The 19,533-nt window shown below is 41.1% G+C and overlaps 1 protein-coding gene across 1 annotated transcript; it reads right to left on the reverse strand.

Annotated features, from left to right (window-relative positions):
• Nucleotides 1-228: 228 nt before the first annotated feature.
• Nucleotides 229-2,252, reverse strand: LOC109906836 (immunoglobulin superfamily member 2-like). Its single transcript, XM_020504682.2, has 6 exons — nucleotides 2,138-2,252; nucleotides 1,565-1,909; nucleotides 1,115-1,456; nucleotides 860-991; nucleotides 642-691; nucleotides 229-534 (listed from the first exon to the last, which is right to left on the reverse strand). Exons 1-6 carry the CDS (start codon nucleotides 2,175-2,177, stop codon nucleotides 391-393), a joined length of 1,053 nt encoding a protein of 350 aa, XP_020360271.1. The 5' UTR covers nucleotides 2,178-2,252; the 3' UTR covers nucleotides 229-390.
• Between the last annotated feature and the right edge of the window lie 17,281 nt (nucleotides 2,253-19,533).

The raw sequence follows: 19,533 nt of genomic DNA on the forward strand, positions 1-19,533 counted from the left end.
GTTAAATCTATTTAGAGCATTCAGAACACTACAGAGATGTTTTCAGGATACAGCTAAAAAAGAGTTTGAGACAAACTAAAACACCAGTCAATAGATGCATTATGCAACCAAAAATAGCTTTGTTACATTGAGCATCAGCCTAATATGGTTGTTGCAAACTGAATCTGTGGTAGAAATTTAAGGACAGAGAAACATATGAATGCAAACCAAACAATATCTCTATATGAAATCAGTTTAATGTTTTATTGGATCTAAAATGCACAACAGTATCATTGTTAAGGAGATTGACAGAATACAATTTTAACACACAATGAAAAGCCATAGTTACACATACAGTGTAGAAATCACAAAATCGGTGCGAGTTATTATTAAAGAGCAAAAGTTGATGTTTCAGTCCATGTTTTGGCGTCTCACCCCAGAGTACACAGTGTCTCTCTCCATGGTGCTCCTCTGTCTCCGGCTCTTTGGCTTCTTGTGGATGACATTCAAAGCAGCATAATGGACCGATGTGAGTGTGTCATCATCTTCTCGATCCTAAGAGAAATAGAATACATTCCAAAGACATCATGAAATGACCTGATAATTTGATAGAAGGATCTGTTTACATTTCATGAAACTTTATCACTTTATGGTCTGCATACCTGGGTATGAGAACCGGGGACTGCCGGACCACTTGACTGAGTGTGCGTTTCTTTTAGACAAACACATGGAAGAATAATCATCATCAACATAATCATCATCATCAACAGTGACATCATCAACATCTTCATAAAATGAATTTACCCCGTTTCATGACTAAAACTTGTAATCTATACTGCACCCACAGCTTTAGCATATTTTGTAGACAATGATAACTTACCTCTGCACAGCAGAGAGGTTTTCTTGGTCATCTTATACAAAACACAACCAAGGATAATGATGAGGATGACACAAATAGCCAACGCTACACCCAGACAGTACACCAAGAGAACCTGGTGCTCCTTACAACCCTCTGTAGAAGAACAGACAGTGATAGAGGAGATTCAGGACATTTTGTTCATCCAGGCATATAATTTATTCATAGCAATATGAAGAAATGTTAGACATTTTCAGAAATGTCAGAAATATCACTTGCGGTCAATGTCCAGCTTGGTCCCATTCCCAAATAGTATTTCTCCACATGAGGCCACAGCACAGTAGTAAGTCCCAGCATCAGAGAGGCTGAGGTTCCTCTTGGGGAGGTTGTAGACACAGCTCTGTGTATGAGACCCAGCCTCAGGGCTCTTCTCACACTGGTCACTCCTGTCTACATTGGTGTAAATTATTTCTGGAGGTGATTCTCCTGAGCCATGTCTGAACCAATAGACACTGTGTTCTCCTGCACAGGTCTCAGTGTGTATTGTACAGTTCAGAGTCACAGAGTCTCCTGGCTGGACTGACTCAGACACAGGTTGCTGTACAACAGTTTTGCTTGATCCTGAAATAAAAAGTTATAAATTAATTTTAGATGATAGATTAGCACATTTGAAGAATTAACATACAAGCTATATTTTACGATATTACTGTTAATACAACAACAGCCTACCTTTCAGAATGAGAATTATCCCATTTTTGAATTCCATCACATTAACATTAATTCCCCCACAGACATATGTGGCGGAGTCAGATGGCTGAGTGTTGGAGATGTGTAGATGAAAAAATCCATTTCCACTTTGCACTGTGAACCGAGGGTTATCTTTAAACTCAGTGTGAAATTGTGCACCACCATCATATTTGTAAATTGTTGATACAAGTTGAGGCTTCTCTCCTACTGCTAGCTTGTACCATGAGATATAAGAATTTCTGTCCGGATAGAAGCATTGCAGAATCACATTGTCTCCAAGATGAGCGTGCAGAAGAGGACTTGGATGGCTAATGTCCTCCGTGTCCACTATAAATAAAATACAGAGAAGATTACTCGAACATTAACTTACTTTAATTACATTAACCCTAAATCCTGGTTGGGTGTGGTGTACAGTGTTTGGCTTCCCTGTGTGTGTGAATCAAACATGGTTAAACATTGATTCAGGAGTATGAAATATTAGAATCCTTGGTTTACCAAAATTATTTTAAGTTGTTAAACTACAATAACATAGATCACATAATGAGACAAACTTACAGGCTTGGATGAGAACCAGGACAAGACACAACCTGAACATCCTTCAACTTCTCTCTCTCTGGTCTAGTGTAGCAGAACAACTGAGATGAGGGTCAAGAGACAAAGTGAAGTGACAGCATCAGCAGAAATTTGTATCTACATGCACCACAGGAGGCACAACTTTTAGGTTGGCTCCATTGGTTGTTTGAAGAGGAAGTGAGGTCAAAAAAATGTCTCACCTTACATACATACAGTATGTATTCATAGATGAATCAATGATGCTATTCTCTCTAAAATGCTTACGCTACCACAATGGAGTGCTATTTTTCTTCAAGTGGTATAAAGTCAGTGGCAATTGAAAATCTCCACTAACACTTAAGTATTCATTTTTTATACAAAGTGGGATTGAAATTGATTTAATTGTAATTTTTCTTCAACGATCTACACAAAAAAAACAATGTCAAAGTGGAAGAAATTCGAATAAGTGGTAAGAATTGGGCAAGTCATTAAACGTAGAGGAAAAAAACATGTTTATTGAAATATCACACAGGCAAGACATCAGTCAGGAAGTTAAAGCTTGGTCGCAAATGGGTCTTCCAAATGGACAATGACCCCAAGCATACTTCCAAAGTTTTTTCATTTGGTCAGGGTGTGATGTGGGTGGGTATTCTATGTTGTATGTCTAGGTGTTGTGTTTCTATGTTGAGGCAATCAGAGGCAGCTGGTTATCGTTGTCTCTGATTGAGAACCATACTTAGACAGCCTGTTTTCCCACTATGGGTATGGGTAGTTGTTTTCTATTTCGCATCTGTACCAGACAGAACTGTTTCGGTTTCGTTTGTTCACGTTTTTTTATTTTTCAGTGTTCTATTAAAATAATTATGAACATGTACCACGCTGCACCTTGGTCCTCACCTTCTTCCACTTACGACAACCGTTACAATAACCCAACCAATTCAAAATATAATACTGAAAAAGATTTTAGAAATTGAAGGGAAGCCTAATATAGCGGAGTAAGCTTTGAGATATTAACTTTAACTTTAAGTCCTTTGACACAACAGAAAATAGGTTGTTAACTGGGACTTTACGACCCCTGGGAAATAGCTTATAGTTGTACGGGTAAGATTTATTCATGTCGAATAAATGCACCTCTATAGATAAGGATTCCAGAAAGGAGAAACACACATCCCGATAGCAAAATACCCATAGAATGTGTTGAGAGAAGCACACACATAGGGAGTAGTGCCATATACATCAATTGTGAGACACATAGATTGGGAGAATATACTGTAGAACATAACTATAGTAATTGGATAGCGGTAGAAAGAACACACACATAGAAGGTAAAAAGCACATACACGTAGAAGAAGATGAGACAGAAAAAGGATTGGGCGGCTGTAAAAGGAGACGTGACCCCAGGACAGGGGGCAGCGGTTGTTTTACAGTGGGCTGTAGATAGAGAGCAGAGAGAGAGAGAGAGCGGACAGACAGGAGTCAAATATTTATTGCTACTCTTGGGGAAACAGCAGGAAAGATTTTTAAAAGAAAGGGAGAAAGTCGAGAAAAGGGGACGAGTGAAGAGAGGAAAGGAAAAAAGAAGATAAGGCAGAGACAACGAGAGAGAGAGAGAGGGAGAGAGAGAGAGAGAGAGAGTAAGGAGAATCCTCGCTGGGGAAACGCTTGGACCTTTAAATTGGGGCTATTTTCTGGGAATTGTCTCGGTAGTACGTGCCAGAGTTTACGACTACACACAATTATAATAATAGGGTTATTTGCGTCTCCATCTTTTCAATAGTGCTGGTGGTCCAGGGGTAGAACTCTTGCCTACAACGTGGGAGACTCTGGTTTGTATCGCAGCCTATGCACCGATAGACAAGAAATCATTCTGATTGTAATTCAAGTATTGATATGTTTTGCCAGGAGAGATACGGTTGTTAGTGTTTGTTTAAGATATAAACTGAACGTTTTAATAGCTTGCTTTAAGTTAAATTGAAAGACTAATTCATTCTAAATAATAGCGAGGTGATTTCGATGTAATAGGTTGTCTTGCCTAAATGGTCTGCTGGAATAACCAATTGAGAATGGAGTCGTATTTAAATTACGGAATCATAGAAGAGACAGTTACCTAAATCTAAAGAAATTCTAAATAATAGAGATAATGGGGATAGAGTGGTGCCCACCGAAATGTTCTTCATTCTTATGGATTGACTGACATATGTTATAAACTGAGCGAAGTACATGGTACTTTAACATTTTGTAGAAGAGAAAGTGGAAAGTTTTGTTTTACTCTTACGATAGAATTAAAGCAGAACTCAGTTTGAGTAGGGGGTATATTTTTGCCTAGAGGCAGGAATAGGAGAGTTGGTTGCAGTGTTGCCAACTAATTTTCAGGGTAGTTCTGTTCAAGATCAAACATTCATGACCAACTATATTCATTGGGTTTGGCTTGTCAAACCCTTACTACTGCTGCTGCAGTCAGCCAACAATGATTTGCTGAAATTGCTGCTGCCTGGGCACGGGCTGACCGCCTGCTGCTTGAGTCACTCACAATGCACTTTTGCAGCCAGGCAATGATGATGTGACTGAGGGTGTGACAGGGAAAATGGTTTGTGTCATTTAGAGGAAAAATGCGTGCATTATAGCTTTGAGTCACTATTCAAAAGTTGCTAAAAGTTCCAAATACATTTTTAAATTTAGCTAAATTTGCTACATCTAGCAAGATTGCTAGTTGGGCATCACTGGTGGGTTGTGCGTGCTGGGCTATATTTGGTTGTAAGGGATTCAGGTCTGAATAGTTGAATCGTAAAAGTTTTTCTGGTTATTGATTCTTGGTTGACTGTTTAGGTAACACCAGTGAAATTGAACAGGAAGTTAAGGTATTCTAACATTATAATCTGTTTCCATTACGTGGAACAATGACAGGTCCGCAAAGTGGATTGCAGGTTGAGTTTATTTTATTTTAAAGGGACAGTGCTTCATTGTCTTTTTTCGGAATGTTTTCTGGGGGCTGTAATCTTGAAGGGAGGGAGGGAGGTAGAGGCATGTTTATGCCAAAATTGAAAAGGCCTGGAAATGTTTGGTTTGTTTTTAGCCTTTTGGTTTGAGGAGATTTCCATTTTCCTAGAGACACGATATCTTAAAGGGGTACACACATATTGAATATTAGAAGTTTTATTTTCTGAGTTTTAATTAAACACGTGAATTATTTTGATAAGGGAATGTTCTGGGAACCTGGGGTACAACATGTAGAAAATGTTTGATGTTTTTTCTTTAATTTGTACAATATAGTATGGAACACGAAGGTAAAAGGGTGGTATGACCTTTGACCTCTACCATGGCTTTCCTTTGTGGCCTGATCAGCGTCATGGGAGGGCCATTTGGATAATGAATATAAGGTAATTTGTGATACTGATTTTAAGGTAAATTGAGTAATTGATAATTATGAACGAATTTTGACATAGCTGTAATTTGAACCAATGAGAAGAAAGAAAGGGCATAGCCTTGGATTAATGGTAGACTTATGTTAAGTATTTAGAACCTAATCGAAGCCAACATGACAGGGATATATGACATCTGTGGTGATTCAGGATTATTGAGAGCATTGAGATAACCTTAATCAACCTATGCAAAATTACTTTAGAGATGGTCACCAAAGACAGGTGATTTATCTAAAATCCACGAGTTCAGACAGTGAGACATTTAGTAAATATTTGGGAACACCCCATATTTGATACTGACTGTTATGAGACAGAGCGACACACAGATAGTAGAAAGGGCAGACGGAGAAGCCCTCCCCGCACTGCTGAGACCTTGATGGTTTGGGAGTAGAGGGGGGGATAGGAAAGGAGCAAGATAGAGAGAGAGAGAGAGCAGAATGAATTTGAGTTGCATGAGGAGAGAAGATAGGAGTGACACAGAATGGGTAGATAACTGTTCCTGAGTGGAGACAAAAGGGGCCTGACACTGAGCCATTGCATAGAAATTATTCGGCAAAACAGGTCGAAATAGTAGCATGTACTAGTGCCTGTGAAATAAGAAAGGAGAGAAAGGTTACTGTTTACACAGACAAGCACATAGGCATTTAAAACCATGCAAAGCAGCACAGATAAATCTTAACCAACAGCGCAGTTCAAGAAGAAGAACATGTTTACCAAGTAGACTAAAATAAAAAGTTATAATAAAAAGTAACACAATAAGAAAAATAATATCGAGGCTATATTCAGGGGGCACCAGTACCGAGTCAGTTGAGGTAATCTGTACATGTAGGTGGGGGTGAAGTGACTATGTATAGGTAACAAACAAACATTGAGTAGTAGTAGCAACATACAACAGGGAGGAGGTGGGGTCAATGTAAATTGTCGGGTGGCGATTTTATGAATTGTTCAGCAGTTTTATGGCTTGGGGGTAGAAGCAGTTGAGGAGCCTTTTGGTCTTAGACTTGGCTCTCCGGTACTGTTTGCAGTGCGGTAGCAGAGAAAACAGTCTATAACTTGGGTGACTGGAGTCTGACAATTTTATGGGCTTTCATCTGACACGCCTATTATATAGGTCCTGGATGGCAGGAAGCTTGGCCCCAGTGAGGTATTGGGTCATTCGTGCAACCCTCTGTAGTACCTTACGGTCAGATGCCGAGCATCCATACCAGGCGTTACCATACCAGGCAGTGATGCAACCGGTCAGGATGCTCTCGATGGTGCAGCAGTAGAACCTTTTGAGGATCTGGGTCCCATGCCAAGTCTTTTCAGTCTCCTGAGGGGGAAAAGGTTATGTTGTGACCTCTTCACGACTGTCTTGGTATGTTTGGACCATGATAGATCGTTGGTGATATGGACACCAAGGAACTTGAAACTCTCGACCCGCTCCACTACTTCCCCGTCGATGTTAATGGGGGCCTGCTCGGCCCGCCTTTTCCTGTAGTCCACGATCAGCTCCTTAGTCTTGCTCACATTGAGGGAGAGGTTGTTGTCCTGGCACCACACTGCCAGTTCTCTGACCTCCTCCCTATAGGAAGTCTCATCGTTGTCGGTGATCAGGCCTACCACTGTTGTGTCGTCAGCAAATGATGGTGTTGGAGTCGTGTTTGGCCACGCAGTTGTGGGTGAACAGGGAATACAGGAGGAGACTAAGAGTGAGTCTTGGGTGTCCGGGAGGATGCTGTTGATGTGAGCCATGACCATCCTTTCAAAGCACTTCATGGCTACTGCCGTGAGTGCCACTGGGCGGTAATCATTTAGGCAGGTAACCTTCACTTCCTTGGGCACAGAAACTATGGTGGTCTACTTGAAACAGGTATTACTGACTTGATCAGGGAGAGGTTGAAAATATCAGTGAAGACATTTGACAGTTGGTCCGTGCATGTTTTGAGTACACGTCCTGGTAATCTGTCTTGCCCAGCGTCTTTGTGAATGTTGACCTGTTTAAAGGTTTTGTTCACATCGGCTACCGAGAGCTTTATCACACAGTCATCCAGAACAGCTGGTGCTCTCGTGCATGTATTGGCGCTTTGCTTGTTTGATGGTTCCTCTGTGGGCATAGCAGGATTCCTTATAAGCATCTGGATTAGTCTCCCGCTCCTTGAAAGTGAAAGCTCTAGCGTTTAGCTCGATGCGTATGTTGCCTGTAATCCATGGCTTCTGGTTGGGATATGTTCGTACAGTCACTGTGGGGATGATATCATCGATGCACTTATTGATGAAGCCGATTACTGAGGTGGTGTATTCCTCAATGACATTGGATGAATCCCGGAACATATTCCAGTCTGCGCTAGCAAAACAGTCCTGTAGTGCAGCATCAGACCACTTCCGTACTGAGCGAGTCACTGGTACTTCCTGCTTTAGTTTTTGCTTGTAAGCAGGAATCAGGAGGATAGAATTATGGTCAGATTTTCCAAATGGAGGGCAGGGGATCGCTTTGTATGCATCTCCTTGTGTGGAGTAAAGGTGGTCTAGGATTTTTTCCCCCTGGTTGCACATGTGACATGTTGGTAAAAATGTCGTAAAACTGATTTAAGTTTGCCTGCATTAAAGTCCACGGCCACTAGGAGCGCTGCTTCTGGGTGAGCATTTTCTTCTTTGCTTATGGCCTTATAGAGTTGGTTGAGAGCGGTCTTAGTGCCAGCTTCGCTTTGTGGTGGTAAATAGACAGCTACGAATAATACAGCTGAGAACTCTCTTGGTAGAACGTGTGGTATACAGCTTATCATAAGGTACTCCACCTCAGGCGAGCAACACCTCAAGACTTCTTTAATATTAGACATCGCACACCAGCTGTCATTGACAAAAAGACATACACCCCCGCCACTCGTCTTACCAGAGGTAACGTCTCTGTTCTGCCGGTGCATGGAAAATCCCTCTAGCTCTATATTGTCCGTATCTTTGTTCAACCACGTCTCTGTGAAACATAAGATGTTACAGTATTTAATGTCCTGTTGGTAGGATAATCTTAATTGTAGGCAATACATTTTATTTTCCAATGATTGCATGTTACCAAGAATAATGGAAGGCAATGGGAGTTTACTCTCTCGCCTACGGATTCTCAGAAGGGTGCCCGATCTGTGGCCTCTTTTCCAGCGTCTTTTCTTCATGCAAAAGGCATGGATCTGGGCCTGTTCCAGTGAAAGCAGGATATTCTTCTCGTCAGACTCGTTAAAGGAAAAAGTTTCTTCCAGTCTGCGGTGAGTAATCACTTTTCTGATGTCCAGAAGTTATTTTTGGTTATAAGAGACGATAGCAGCAACATTATGTACACAATAAGTTAAGAAATAAGTTACACAAAAAGCTAAAAAAATTACAAAATAGCACAATTGGTTGGGAGAATGTAAAACGTCAGCCATGTTCTTCGGCACCACCTCCAGGTATTGACAACAAGCGGACCGCCACCGGACCCCGGCCCCCCGGTATTGTCTCGAGCAGATATGGTATTGCTGTCCAGTAGAGACCTGCCACACCGAGTAGAGTCCCGCAAACTTTCCCCCCGCTTTATCGTCCCTTTCCCTATTTCCAAGATAATTAGCCCCTCTGCTGTTTGTCTTCTGTTGCCCCGTACCCTCCGCAATCATCTTACTCTTCGTATCTCACAGCCCTTTGTCTCCTGTTTCTAGGCCCACCCCTATTCCCCTTCTCATCGACGGCCAACCGGCGTGAGCAGTGAGGTGCCTCCTGAAGATTCAACCTTGGGGCAGGGCATTCCAGTACCTGGTTGACTGCGAGGGTTATGGCCCGGAGGAGAGGAGCTGGGTCCCCGTCAGGGTCATCCTGGACACAGGCCTCATTGCTGAGTTCCAACGCCGGCACCCTGGTCAACCAGGTATCCGCCCAGGTAGGACACCAGGTGGCGTCCTACCTGGGGGGGTACTGTCCCACGCTGATCTGTTTCACCTGTCTTTGTGCTTGTCTCTACCCCCCTCCATGTGTCTCCTATCTTCCCCATTATCCCCAGTGTACTTATACCTGTGTTCTCTGTTTGTCTGTGGCCAGTTCGTTTTGTTTCGTCAAGCCTACCAGCGTTTTTCCCCGTGCTCCTGTCTGTCTCTAGTTCCTGTTTTCTAGCTTTCCTGGTTTTGACCATTCTGCCTGCCCTAACCCTGAGCCTGCCTGTCATTCTTTACCTTGCCTTACCACCCTGGAATACTGACCTCTGCCTGCCCTGACCCTGAGCCTGCCTGCCGTTCTGTACCTTTCTGACTCTGCTATAGACTACTGACCTCTGCCTGCCCTTGACCTGTTGTTTGCCTGCCACTTGTTTGAGTTATAAACTTTTGTTCCGAAAAAGTCTGCATCTGGGTCTTTTCCTGAGCCTTGACATTCTGACAGTAATATGTTGCTGAATCTGAGAGCTGCATGTCTGAGATCCGTAGGTGTTTATTCCTTTGCCACTTTGCACTGAAAAGCGAGGGTTGCCTTTGAAATTCATTGTGAAATGTAGTGTTATTGACAAAATTCAAACAACAGAAATCTCATAATTAATTAATTAATAATTAAAATTCCTCAAACATACAAGTGTTATACACTATTTTAAAGATACACTTCTTGTTAATCCAGCCACAATGTACGATTTCAAAAAGGCTTTACGGTGAAAGCACACCATGCGATTATGTTAGGTCAGTGGCTAGCCACAGAAAACCATACAGCCATTATCCAAAAAAGGAGAGTTGGCACAAAAGTCAGAAATACTGTTAAAATTAATCCCTAACCTTTGATCTTCACCGGATGGCACTCCCAGGACTCCATGTTAGACAATAACTGTGTGTTTTGTTCGATAAAGTTCATCTTTATGTCCAAAAACCTTATTTGAAATTGGTGCGTTATGTTCAGAAATGCATTGTCTCAAACAAACATCCGGTGAAAGGGTAGAGCGCCACATCAAATTACAGAAATACTCATCATAAAAATTGATGAAAGATACAAGTGTTATACATAGGATTAAAGATAAACATCTTGTTTATCCAGCTGCTGTGTCCGATTTCAAAAAGGCTTTAAGGCGAAAGCACACCATGCGATTATGTTAGGTCAGCGCCTAGCCACAGAAAACCGTACAGCCATTTTCCAACCACGGAGAGGTGTCACAAAATTCCGAAATAGCGTTAAAATGAATGACTTTCCTTTGATGATCTTCATCTGATGGCACTCCCAGGTCTCCATATTAGACAATAAATGTTAGTTTTGTTCGATAAAGTTCATCTTTATGTCCAAATACCTCCTTTTTGTTCGCACGTTTAGTCCAGTAATCCAAATGCACAAAGCGCAGGCATAAAGTTGAGACGAAAAGTCAAAAAAGTTCCATTAAAGTTCCATTAAAGTTAGTAGAAACATCAAACAATGTATAATCAATCTTTAGGATGTTTTTATCATAAATCTTCAATAATATTCCAACCGGACAATTCCGTTGCAATTAGAAAGGAAAGAGAACAACTTCGCGCTCACGGACACGCGTGAGACTAAACTAATGTCTTTCAGCTTGACCACTTGAAACAGCTCTTATTCGATCCCCTTTCACAATACAAGCCTGAAACAACTTCTAAGACTGTTGACATCTACTGGAAGCCTTAGGAAGTGCAATCTGAGCCCACAGACACAGGATATTGGATAGGCAATCACTTAAAAAAACTACAGATTTCCCACTTCCTGGTTGAATTTGTCTCAGGTTTTTGCCTGCCGTATGAGTTCTATTATACACACAGACAGTATTTTAACAGTTTTGGAAACTTTAGAGTGGTTTCTATCCAAATCTACCAATTACAGTGGGGCAAAAAAAGTATTTAGTCAGCCACCAATTGTGCAAGTTCTCCCACTTAAAAAGATGAGAGAGGCCTGTAATGTTCATCATAGGTACACTTCAACTATGACAGACAAAATGAGAAGAAAAAATACAGAAAATCACATCATAAGATTTTTAATGTATTTATTTGTATTTATTTATACAGCCCACCATGCTCTTTACAGGTAAACTGAAAATCACTTACTGTATATGATCAATGCTAAAAGTGGACTAATGCTAGTCATTTTGCAACACATTGCTGGATGAAAGCTGTCTAATACTCTGTTATAACTCTTATCTGGATAGATAGTCTGTGTAACAACAATTCAAATTCCATTGCAAAACTACCATTCCAGTATTTTACTTGCTATATTGTATTTACTTTGCCATCATGGCCTTTTTTGCCTTTACCTCCCTTCTCACCTCATTTGCTCACATTGTATATAGACTTGTTTATACTGCATTATTGACTGTATGTTTGTTTTTACTCCATGTGTAACTCTGTGTCGTTTTATCTGTCGAACTGCTTTGCTTTATCTTGGCCAGGTCGCAATTGTAAATGAGAACTTGTTCTCAACTTGCCTACCTGGTTAAATAAAGGTAAAATAAATAAAATAAATAAAATATCCAACAACCTTTTTTTTCCATCTTGGCAATCATACTTTAAGAACCGATTTACCATCACAGGTTCATTTTAAAATATGTTTTTCATGTAGTTTGCACGTTTTTGAAGCATACATTATATGTACCTTTATGCTCTTGGTATCAACATCAGTTGTGTGCCTTAGATATCTTTGGTTCCACCACACGCAGCAGTTACATTTCTCCTGATGATCTACAGGAGGACTGTTATTCATAGAACATCACTTGATACTGTACGTTCAGGATGAATAGGGGTGGAGCATCATGAGTGTATAAGGGGGTAACACCTACAGGATGAATAGGGGTGGAGCATCATGAGTGTATAAGGGGGTAACACCTACAGGATGAATAGGGGTGGAGCATCATGAGTGTATAAGGGGGTAACACCTACAGGATGAATAGGGGTGGAGCATCATGAGTGTATAAGGGGGTAACACCTACAGGATGAATAGGGGTGGAGCATCATGAGTGTATAAGGGGGTAACACCTACAGGATGAATAGGGGTGGAGCATCATGAGTGTATAAGGGGGTAACACCTACAGGATGAATAGGGGTGGAGCATTATGAGTGTATAAGGGGGTAACACCTACAGGATGAATAGGGGTGGAGCATTATGAGTGTATAAGGGGGTAACACCTACAGGATGAATAGGGGTGGAGCATCATGAGTGTATAAGGGGGTAACACCTACAGGATGAATAGGGGTGGAGCATCATGAGTGTATAAGGGGGTAACACCTACAGGATGAATAGGGGTGGAGCATCATGAGTGTATAAGGGGGTAACACCTACAGGATGAATAGGGGTGGAGCATCATGAGTGTATAAGGGGGCAACACCTACAGGATGAAGCAAATCTATTTTATGTCAGTCTTGCTTTCACTATCATTCACAGAAAAAAAGCACTAACTGAAATGTAACATCTGAGTAGGGGTCAGAGGTGTAACTGGGTGGGTAGGGCTCTTGGCTGTAGTCTGGATACACCTTCTACTCTACACTCTGTAAATTAATGATTACAGTTCAAGAATGGATAAAACCTATGATCTTGATAAGATACTACATGGCATGCAGTATGTCAGTGGAAGTGTGGAACAACTGAAGAGAGTAACTGACTGACACCACATAGACATCCTGCTGAAAACCACAGGGTGTGTAGAAGTTCAGCAGGCCTCTCCTAAGCGTAGATATTTTCTCGTCTTATGCTGACAGTAGACCAAAATGTCCAGGTACCTGTGAACAGCTTAGTGCATGATGAGTGCGTGTGTTTAGCACGGTAATAGTAGGTTGTCTCTGCAGAAGCACTCTTGACAAGCATTCATACAGGCATACTGCATGAACAGAAAACAAGAGGAGGAAGAAGTCCATTTCAGATGGTATCAGATGTTTAAATTCATATTTATAAAAAAAGGTACATACACAGGGATTTCAGGAGAGCAATTCAATAAATTAACATACAACTTTTTAGGCAAGGTCACAGACCATTAATATTAAAAACACAATATGATCAACTCAGCAATCTCAATAAATATCATACAATACAATGCATAAGTGATGATCTCCAGAAGTTACCGCAAAACCTATCTCAAGTATGGTTTTAGGTTGATCTATTTCCTGATGAGGTAGATGATGATGAAGATGGTCAGACAGCAGAGGACAACTCCAGTTCCTATGATGGAGAGAAGGACCTGGATTTTCATCTGTGGATAATAGTCATCAAATGCAATGTACAGCTTGGTCCCATTCCCAAACAGTATCTCCCCACATGAGACCACAGCACAGTAGTAAGTCCTAGCATCAGAGAGAATGAGGTTCCTCTTGGGGAGGTTGTAGACACAGCTCTGTGTAGGAGACCCAGCCTCAGGGCTCTTCTCACACTGATCACTCCTGTCTCCATGAGCGTAAATGATTCCTGGAGGGGATTCTCCTGAGCCATGTCTGAACCAAAAGACACTGTGTTCTCCTGCACAGGTCTCAGTGTGTATTGTACAGTTCAGAGTCTCCTGGCTGGTCTGACTCAGACACAGGCTGCTGTACAACGATGGTGTTTCAGGATGCCGATCCCGACAAAAAGGTTTTCACGTCAGTAAATGTGTTTCCTTTTTTGTGTCCTAACTCAACATTTGTTGAAAACTACAGTAATGTCTGATTTTGAGAATGTCTCACATTTAATGAAGACATTGTATATGCAAAACGTAAAGTGCAAAAATGATCAAGAATATACGTAGTTGCAGAAAAATAGATTTTACTTATTTTCTCTCTAAAATCAGATTTTGTACCTTTAACAATTAGAATGGTTCCTTTTCAAAATTCCACCTTGTTGGAAATATAACTCCCACAGTGATATATTACTGAATCTGAGAGCTGCATGTCTGAGATCCATAGCTGTTTTATTCCTTTGCCACTTTGCACTGAAAAGCAAGGGTTTCCTTTAAATGCATTGTAGAATGTAGCATTATTGTCATACTTGTAAAAAGTTGTCATGAGCTGAGGATAGACACCCAAGCTTTGCTTGAACCACAAGAAGTGTAGTGTCAAGTTGCCTTCATGGAAGCAGTGCAAAGTCACTGTGTCTCCTTTGTTGGCTGACACTAGGCGCATGGCTAAGGATTGTACCGCAGCTAGAATACACACAAAGACAAACATGAATAGCATCAATTAAGTTCTTTGGTGTCTTCAAATTTAAGGTGTACCCCCTCTAAGCACAGTAGTATAAAAGTTGAACCTACCCATCTCCCTGAGAAGTGGAAATATCAGGCAGTGTGATGATCATCTTTGAAGTTGTCATCCTCTTTACTAACTGTGTCTTGAGTGGAGAAGTCTACCCAAGTAGGCCACACTTCAACAGTGGGCTATTTGGTGATTGGTTGAACTGTCATTTTTGTTGATGCCTTATCCAGCCCACCATGGTCTTCACAGGTAAACTGAGAATCACTTACTGTATATAATCAATGCTAAAAGTGGACCAATGCTAGTAATTTGCAAAAACTGGCTGGATGAATGCTGTCTAATACTCTGTTAAAACTCTTATCTGGATGGATAGTCTGTGTAAGAACAATTCAAATATCATCAACTTTTTCCCTTATTGGCAATCATACTTTACCACCTGAATTACCATCATATGTTTAACTTTTTTTTTTAAGCATTTGAACCATACATTATATGTACCTTTATGCTCTTGGTATCAAAATCAGTTGTATGAAATATATTTGGCCCCACCACATGCAGCAGTTCCAGTTCCGCTGATGACCTATAGGGGGACAGATATACATAGAACCTGACTTGATACTGTACGTACAGGTTGAACACGGCTGGAGCATTATGAGTGTATAAGGGGGAAACACCTCCAGGATGAAGCAACTCTATTTTAAGAAGTGGTGGGAAAAGTACCCAATTGTTATACTTGAGTAGAAGTACAGATACCTAAATAGAAAATTACTCAACTAAAAGTGAAAGTCACCCAGTAAAATACGACTTCAGTAAAAGTCTAAAAGTATTTGGTTCTAAATATATGTAAGTTTCAAAGTAAATGTAATTGCTAAAATATTCTTAAGTATGAAAAGTAAAAGTAAAAATCATTTCAAATTCCTTATATTAAGCCAACCAGACAGCACCATATTCTTTTTTCTTTTTTTAAACATTTACGGATAGTCAGGGGTGCACTCCAACGCTCAGACATCATTTACAAACACTGCATTTATGTTTAGTGAATCTGACAGATGAGAGGCGGTAGGGATGACCACGTGTTCTCTTGATATGTGAGGTGAATTGGACCATTTTACCTGTCCTGCTAAGCATTCATCATGTAACAAGTTCTTTTGGGTGTCAGGGAAAAGGAATGGAGTAAAAAGTAGAATATTTTCTTTAGGAATGTAGTTAAGTAAAAGTAAACGTTTTCAAATATATGAAATGGGAATTAAAGTACAGATATCCCAAAAAACGACTCAAGTCGTTAGTACTTTAAAGTATTTTTACTCAAGTACTTTACACCACTGATTTCATGTTACTTTCACTATCATTCACAGAAACATTAAGTGTAACACCTGATAGTTTAGTAGGGGTCAGAGGTGTACCTGGGTGGGTAGCGCTCTTTGCTGTAGCCTCGATACACCTTCTACTCTACACTAAACTAATGATTACAGTTCAAGAATGGATAAAACATTTGATCTTGTAAGTGATAAGATACTGTGTTAGTCTACATGGCATGCAGTATGTCAGTGGGTCTGTGTTTCTAATAGTGATGGGGGAGAACAACGACGAAAGAGAGTAACTGACTGACACCACATAGACATCCTTCTAGAACCACATAGTGAGTGAATGGTCAACCAGGCCTATACAAAGCAAAGAGACGGTCTTGTCTTGAGCTCACAGCTCAAGGTTGTCTCTGCAGAAGCCCTGTGGACAGACATTCATACAGACACACTTTATGTACAGCGCACAAGAGATGGATGAGTCTATTTCTGTCCATATCAGTTGTTTAAATAGATATTTATTCATGCAAAAAGATGGCACATTCTGAACACAGAGATTTCAGGAGAGCAGTTCAATCAATTAACACATACAGAATAAGCAAGGATGATGATGCTCAATTGAATTAGAAGTCGCAGGCTAATATTTTTCAAATGCAATACGAGCAACTAAGCAATCTCAATTAATCATAATTTGCAAAGTATAGCGATGATACAGTATCTCCTTCTTTACTCCAAAACCCATCTCTAGTCTATTAACACTTATTAGCCTTAGCTTTATCTATTTCCTGGTGGTGTAGACAATGATTAAGATGGTCTGACAGCAGAGGAGAACTCCAGTTCTTATGATGGAGAGAAGGACCAGGATTCTCATCTGGGGATCAAGGTCACAATATGAAATAATACAATTGCTCTTTAAATGACTTAGACTGACCAGGTGATAGCTATGATTCCTTACTGATGTCACTTGTTAATGGGCCAGCATCCATGTGGAAGGCCTTCGACACCTTGAGTCCACGCAGAGAAGAATTGAGGCTGTTCTGAGGACGAAAGGGGCGGGGGAGTGGGGGTGCATCTAAATATTAGAAAGGTGTTCCTAAGATTTGGTATACTCAGTGTATATTGTATCACTCCACTATATTGCTATGGGCAGTAGACGATACCGCAAATCAATAATTGCACTCCATTGCCAAAAGTATGTGGACGCCTGTTCGTCAAATATCTCATTCCAAAATCATGGGCATTATTATGGAGTTGGTGATCCCTTTGATACTAGATGTTGGAACATTGCTGCGGGGACTTGCTTCCATTCAGCCACAAGAGCATTATTGAAGTTTGGTAATCTGATGTTGGGTGATTAAACCTGGCTCGCAGTCGACGTTTCAATTCCTCTTAAAGGTGTTTGATGGGGTTGCGATCAGGGCTCTGTGCAGGCCAGTCAAGTTCTTCCACACAACTATCTTGAAAAACAATTTCTGCATGGACCTCTTTTGTGTACATTGGCATTGCCATGCTGAAACAGGAAAAGGCCTTCCTCAAACTCTTGCCACAAAGTTGGAAGCTCTGCATAATCTAGAATGCTGTAGCCCTGGACCATTGTTCCTCATCCACCAAACTTTACAGTTGGCACTATAAATTGGGGCATTTAGCGTTCTCTTGGCATCCGCCAAACGCAGATTAGTCCATCGGGATGCCAGATGGTGAAGCGTGGTTAATCACTACAGAGAACTCGTTTCCACTGTTCCAGCTTCACACAACTCTAGCCGACGCGTGGCATTGCGCATGGGGATCTTAGGCTTGTATACGTCTGCTCATCCATGAAAATCCATTTCATGAGCCTCCTGACGATCAGTTCTTGGGCTGACGTCGGGTGCTGACTACTTCCAGAGGCAGTTTGGAACTAGTGAGTGTTGCAACTGAGGACAGACGATTTTTAAGCGCTATGCGCATCAGCAACTGGCGGTCCCGTTCTGTGAGCTTGTGTGGCCTACCACACAGCGGCTGAGCATTGTTGCTCCTAGATATTTCCACTTCACAATAACAGCACTTACAGTTGATCCAGTGTCGGTGCCACGTTGGAAGTCACTGAGCTCTTCAGTAAGGCTCAGTGGCTGAAATAGCCGAATCCATTCATTTGAAGGGCTGCTCTGGTGGTTAATTTCTTTACTATCAAATGAGGAGAGACAAACTTATCACACAAGTCAGAGTTATACTTAAACTAAATCTTTAATCACTTATTAATAAGGGAGCAGGTCAATACAACCCACACATATAGAGTGAATCGATTGAGTGCTCTACGATAATGATGGCTGGTCATGGCAGGTCGACGATTCACGATCAAATGATTCGTTGAGAGCCCCGAGACAAAAGTACAAAGGTAATCTATAGCCAAGATACACCTTTTTCAACCTACATGACGAACAATAGATATATAGAATGTGTCAAAAGGTTAAGATTTGTGCCAACAGTTTTCATTGTGTAGAGACCAGTGTCTGGCCCTCTGACTCCAGACTGGAGCAATCTCTCTCTGGTACGGTATAGAACAGAAGCATTAACTCACGTTCTGGAATGCTCTTTAGGTTTTATCACCCAAAAGACATCACAAATCTCCTGTCAGTGTTATCTCCCAGAAGCCAATACTCAGTAGAACACACACACAATAGTTAACAGAATAGTCTATTCATAACACAACCATTTGATGCAATAAAGTATTATAACATAATCTTGCAGTTGTTCCACCATACTGTCCACATACTTTTGTATATATAGTGTATGTACAAGAGTGAACATGAGAAGTGTATACACCTACACAATGAAACAAGTACATGTCAGTCCTCCATTCCTTGTATATTATTCACAGAAACATTCACTTAGTGTAGCACATGAGCGTGCATGCCTGATTGGATACCACAGCCACTCAGCTAATGTGACACACTGTATCTAGTCTGTTTTACTCTGTGGTTAGTGTGGTTCTAAAAGGAAGCAATCTATCAGAAGGAGGATCCTACTTTTTTGGTCTCATTCTGACAGAGGAACCTGCAGTTGACTTTGTGCTTCACAAGACATGTCTGTTTGAGAATGTACTGAAAGTTCTCGCATGACATCATCACAAAATGGCCACTCCCCCCCCCCCCCCCCCCCCGGACCACAAGTTAAAATAGATGGTGCTGTATGACACATGAGGTGCTTAACTCAGAGGGTTCAGATAGGGTTCATTAGTAGTTATTTGTGGTTTGTAACTGATTTCAACTAAATATATATTACAGTCAGTTAAATAAATAACTGTTTTGTTGTGGCTGTAAGCTGTCAGGGGCAACATGAACAACAAGTAAAGATAGTGAGAACAACAGTGACACCACAAAGACATCCTGCTGAAAACCACATAGAGACACAGAGACACAGAGAGCAGGTAGGAGGGTCCTGTGTGCACAAAGCCAGCAGGCCCACCTGACCAAAGCGTAGATATGGCCTCGTCTTGGGCTTACAGAAGAGTGCAGAGTACCTGTGAACTTGTTGTGTTGGGGTGGGTGTGATTGAAATGCTATCAACACAACTAA

The sequence above is a fragment of the Oncorhynchus kisutch genome, linkage group LG16 (assembly GCF_002021735.2).
Source record: "Oncorhynchus kisutch isolate 150728-3 linkage group LG16, Okis_V2, whole genome shotgun sequence".
Classification (NCBI taxonomy): domain Eukaryota; kingdom Metazoa; phylum Chordata; class Actinopteri; order Salmoniformes; family Salmonidae; genus Oncorhynchus; species Oncorhynchus kisutch.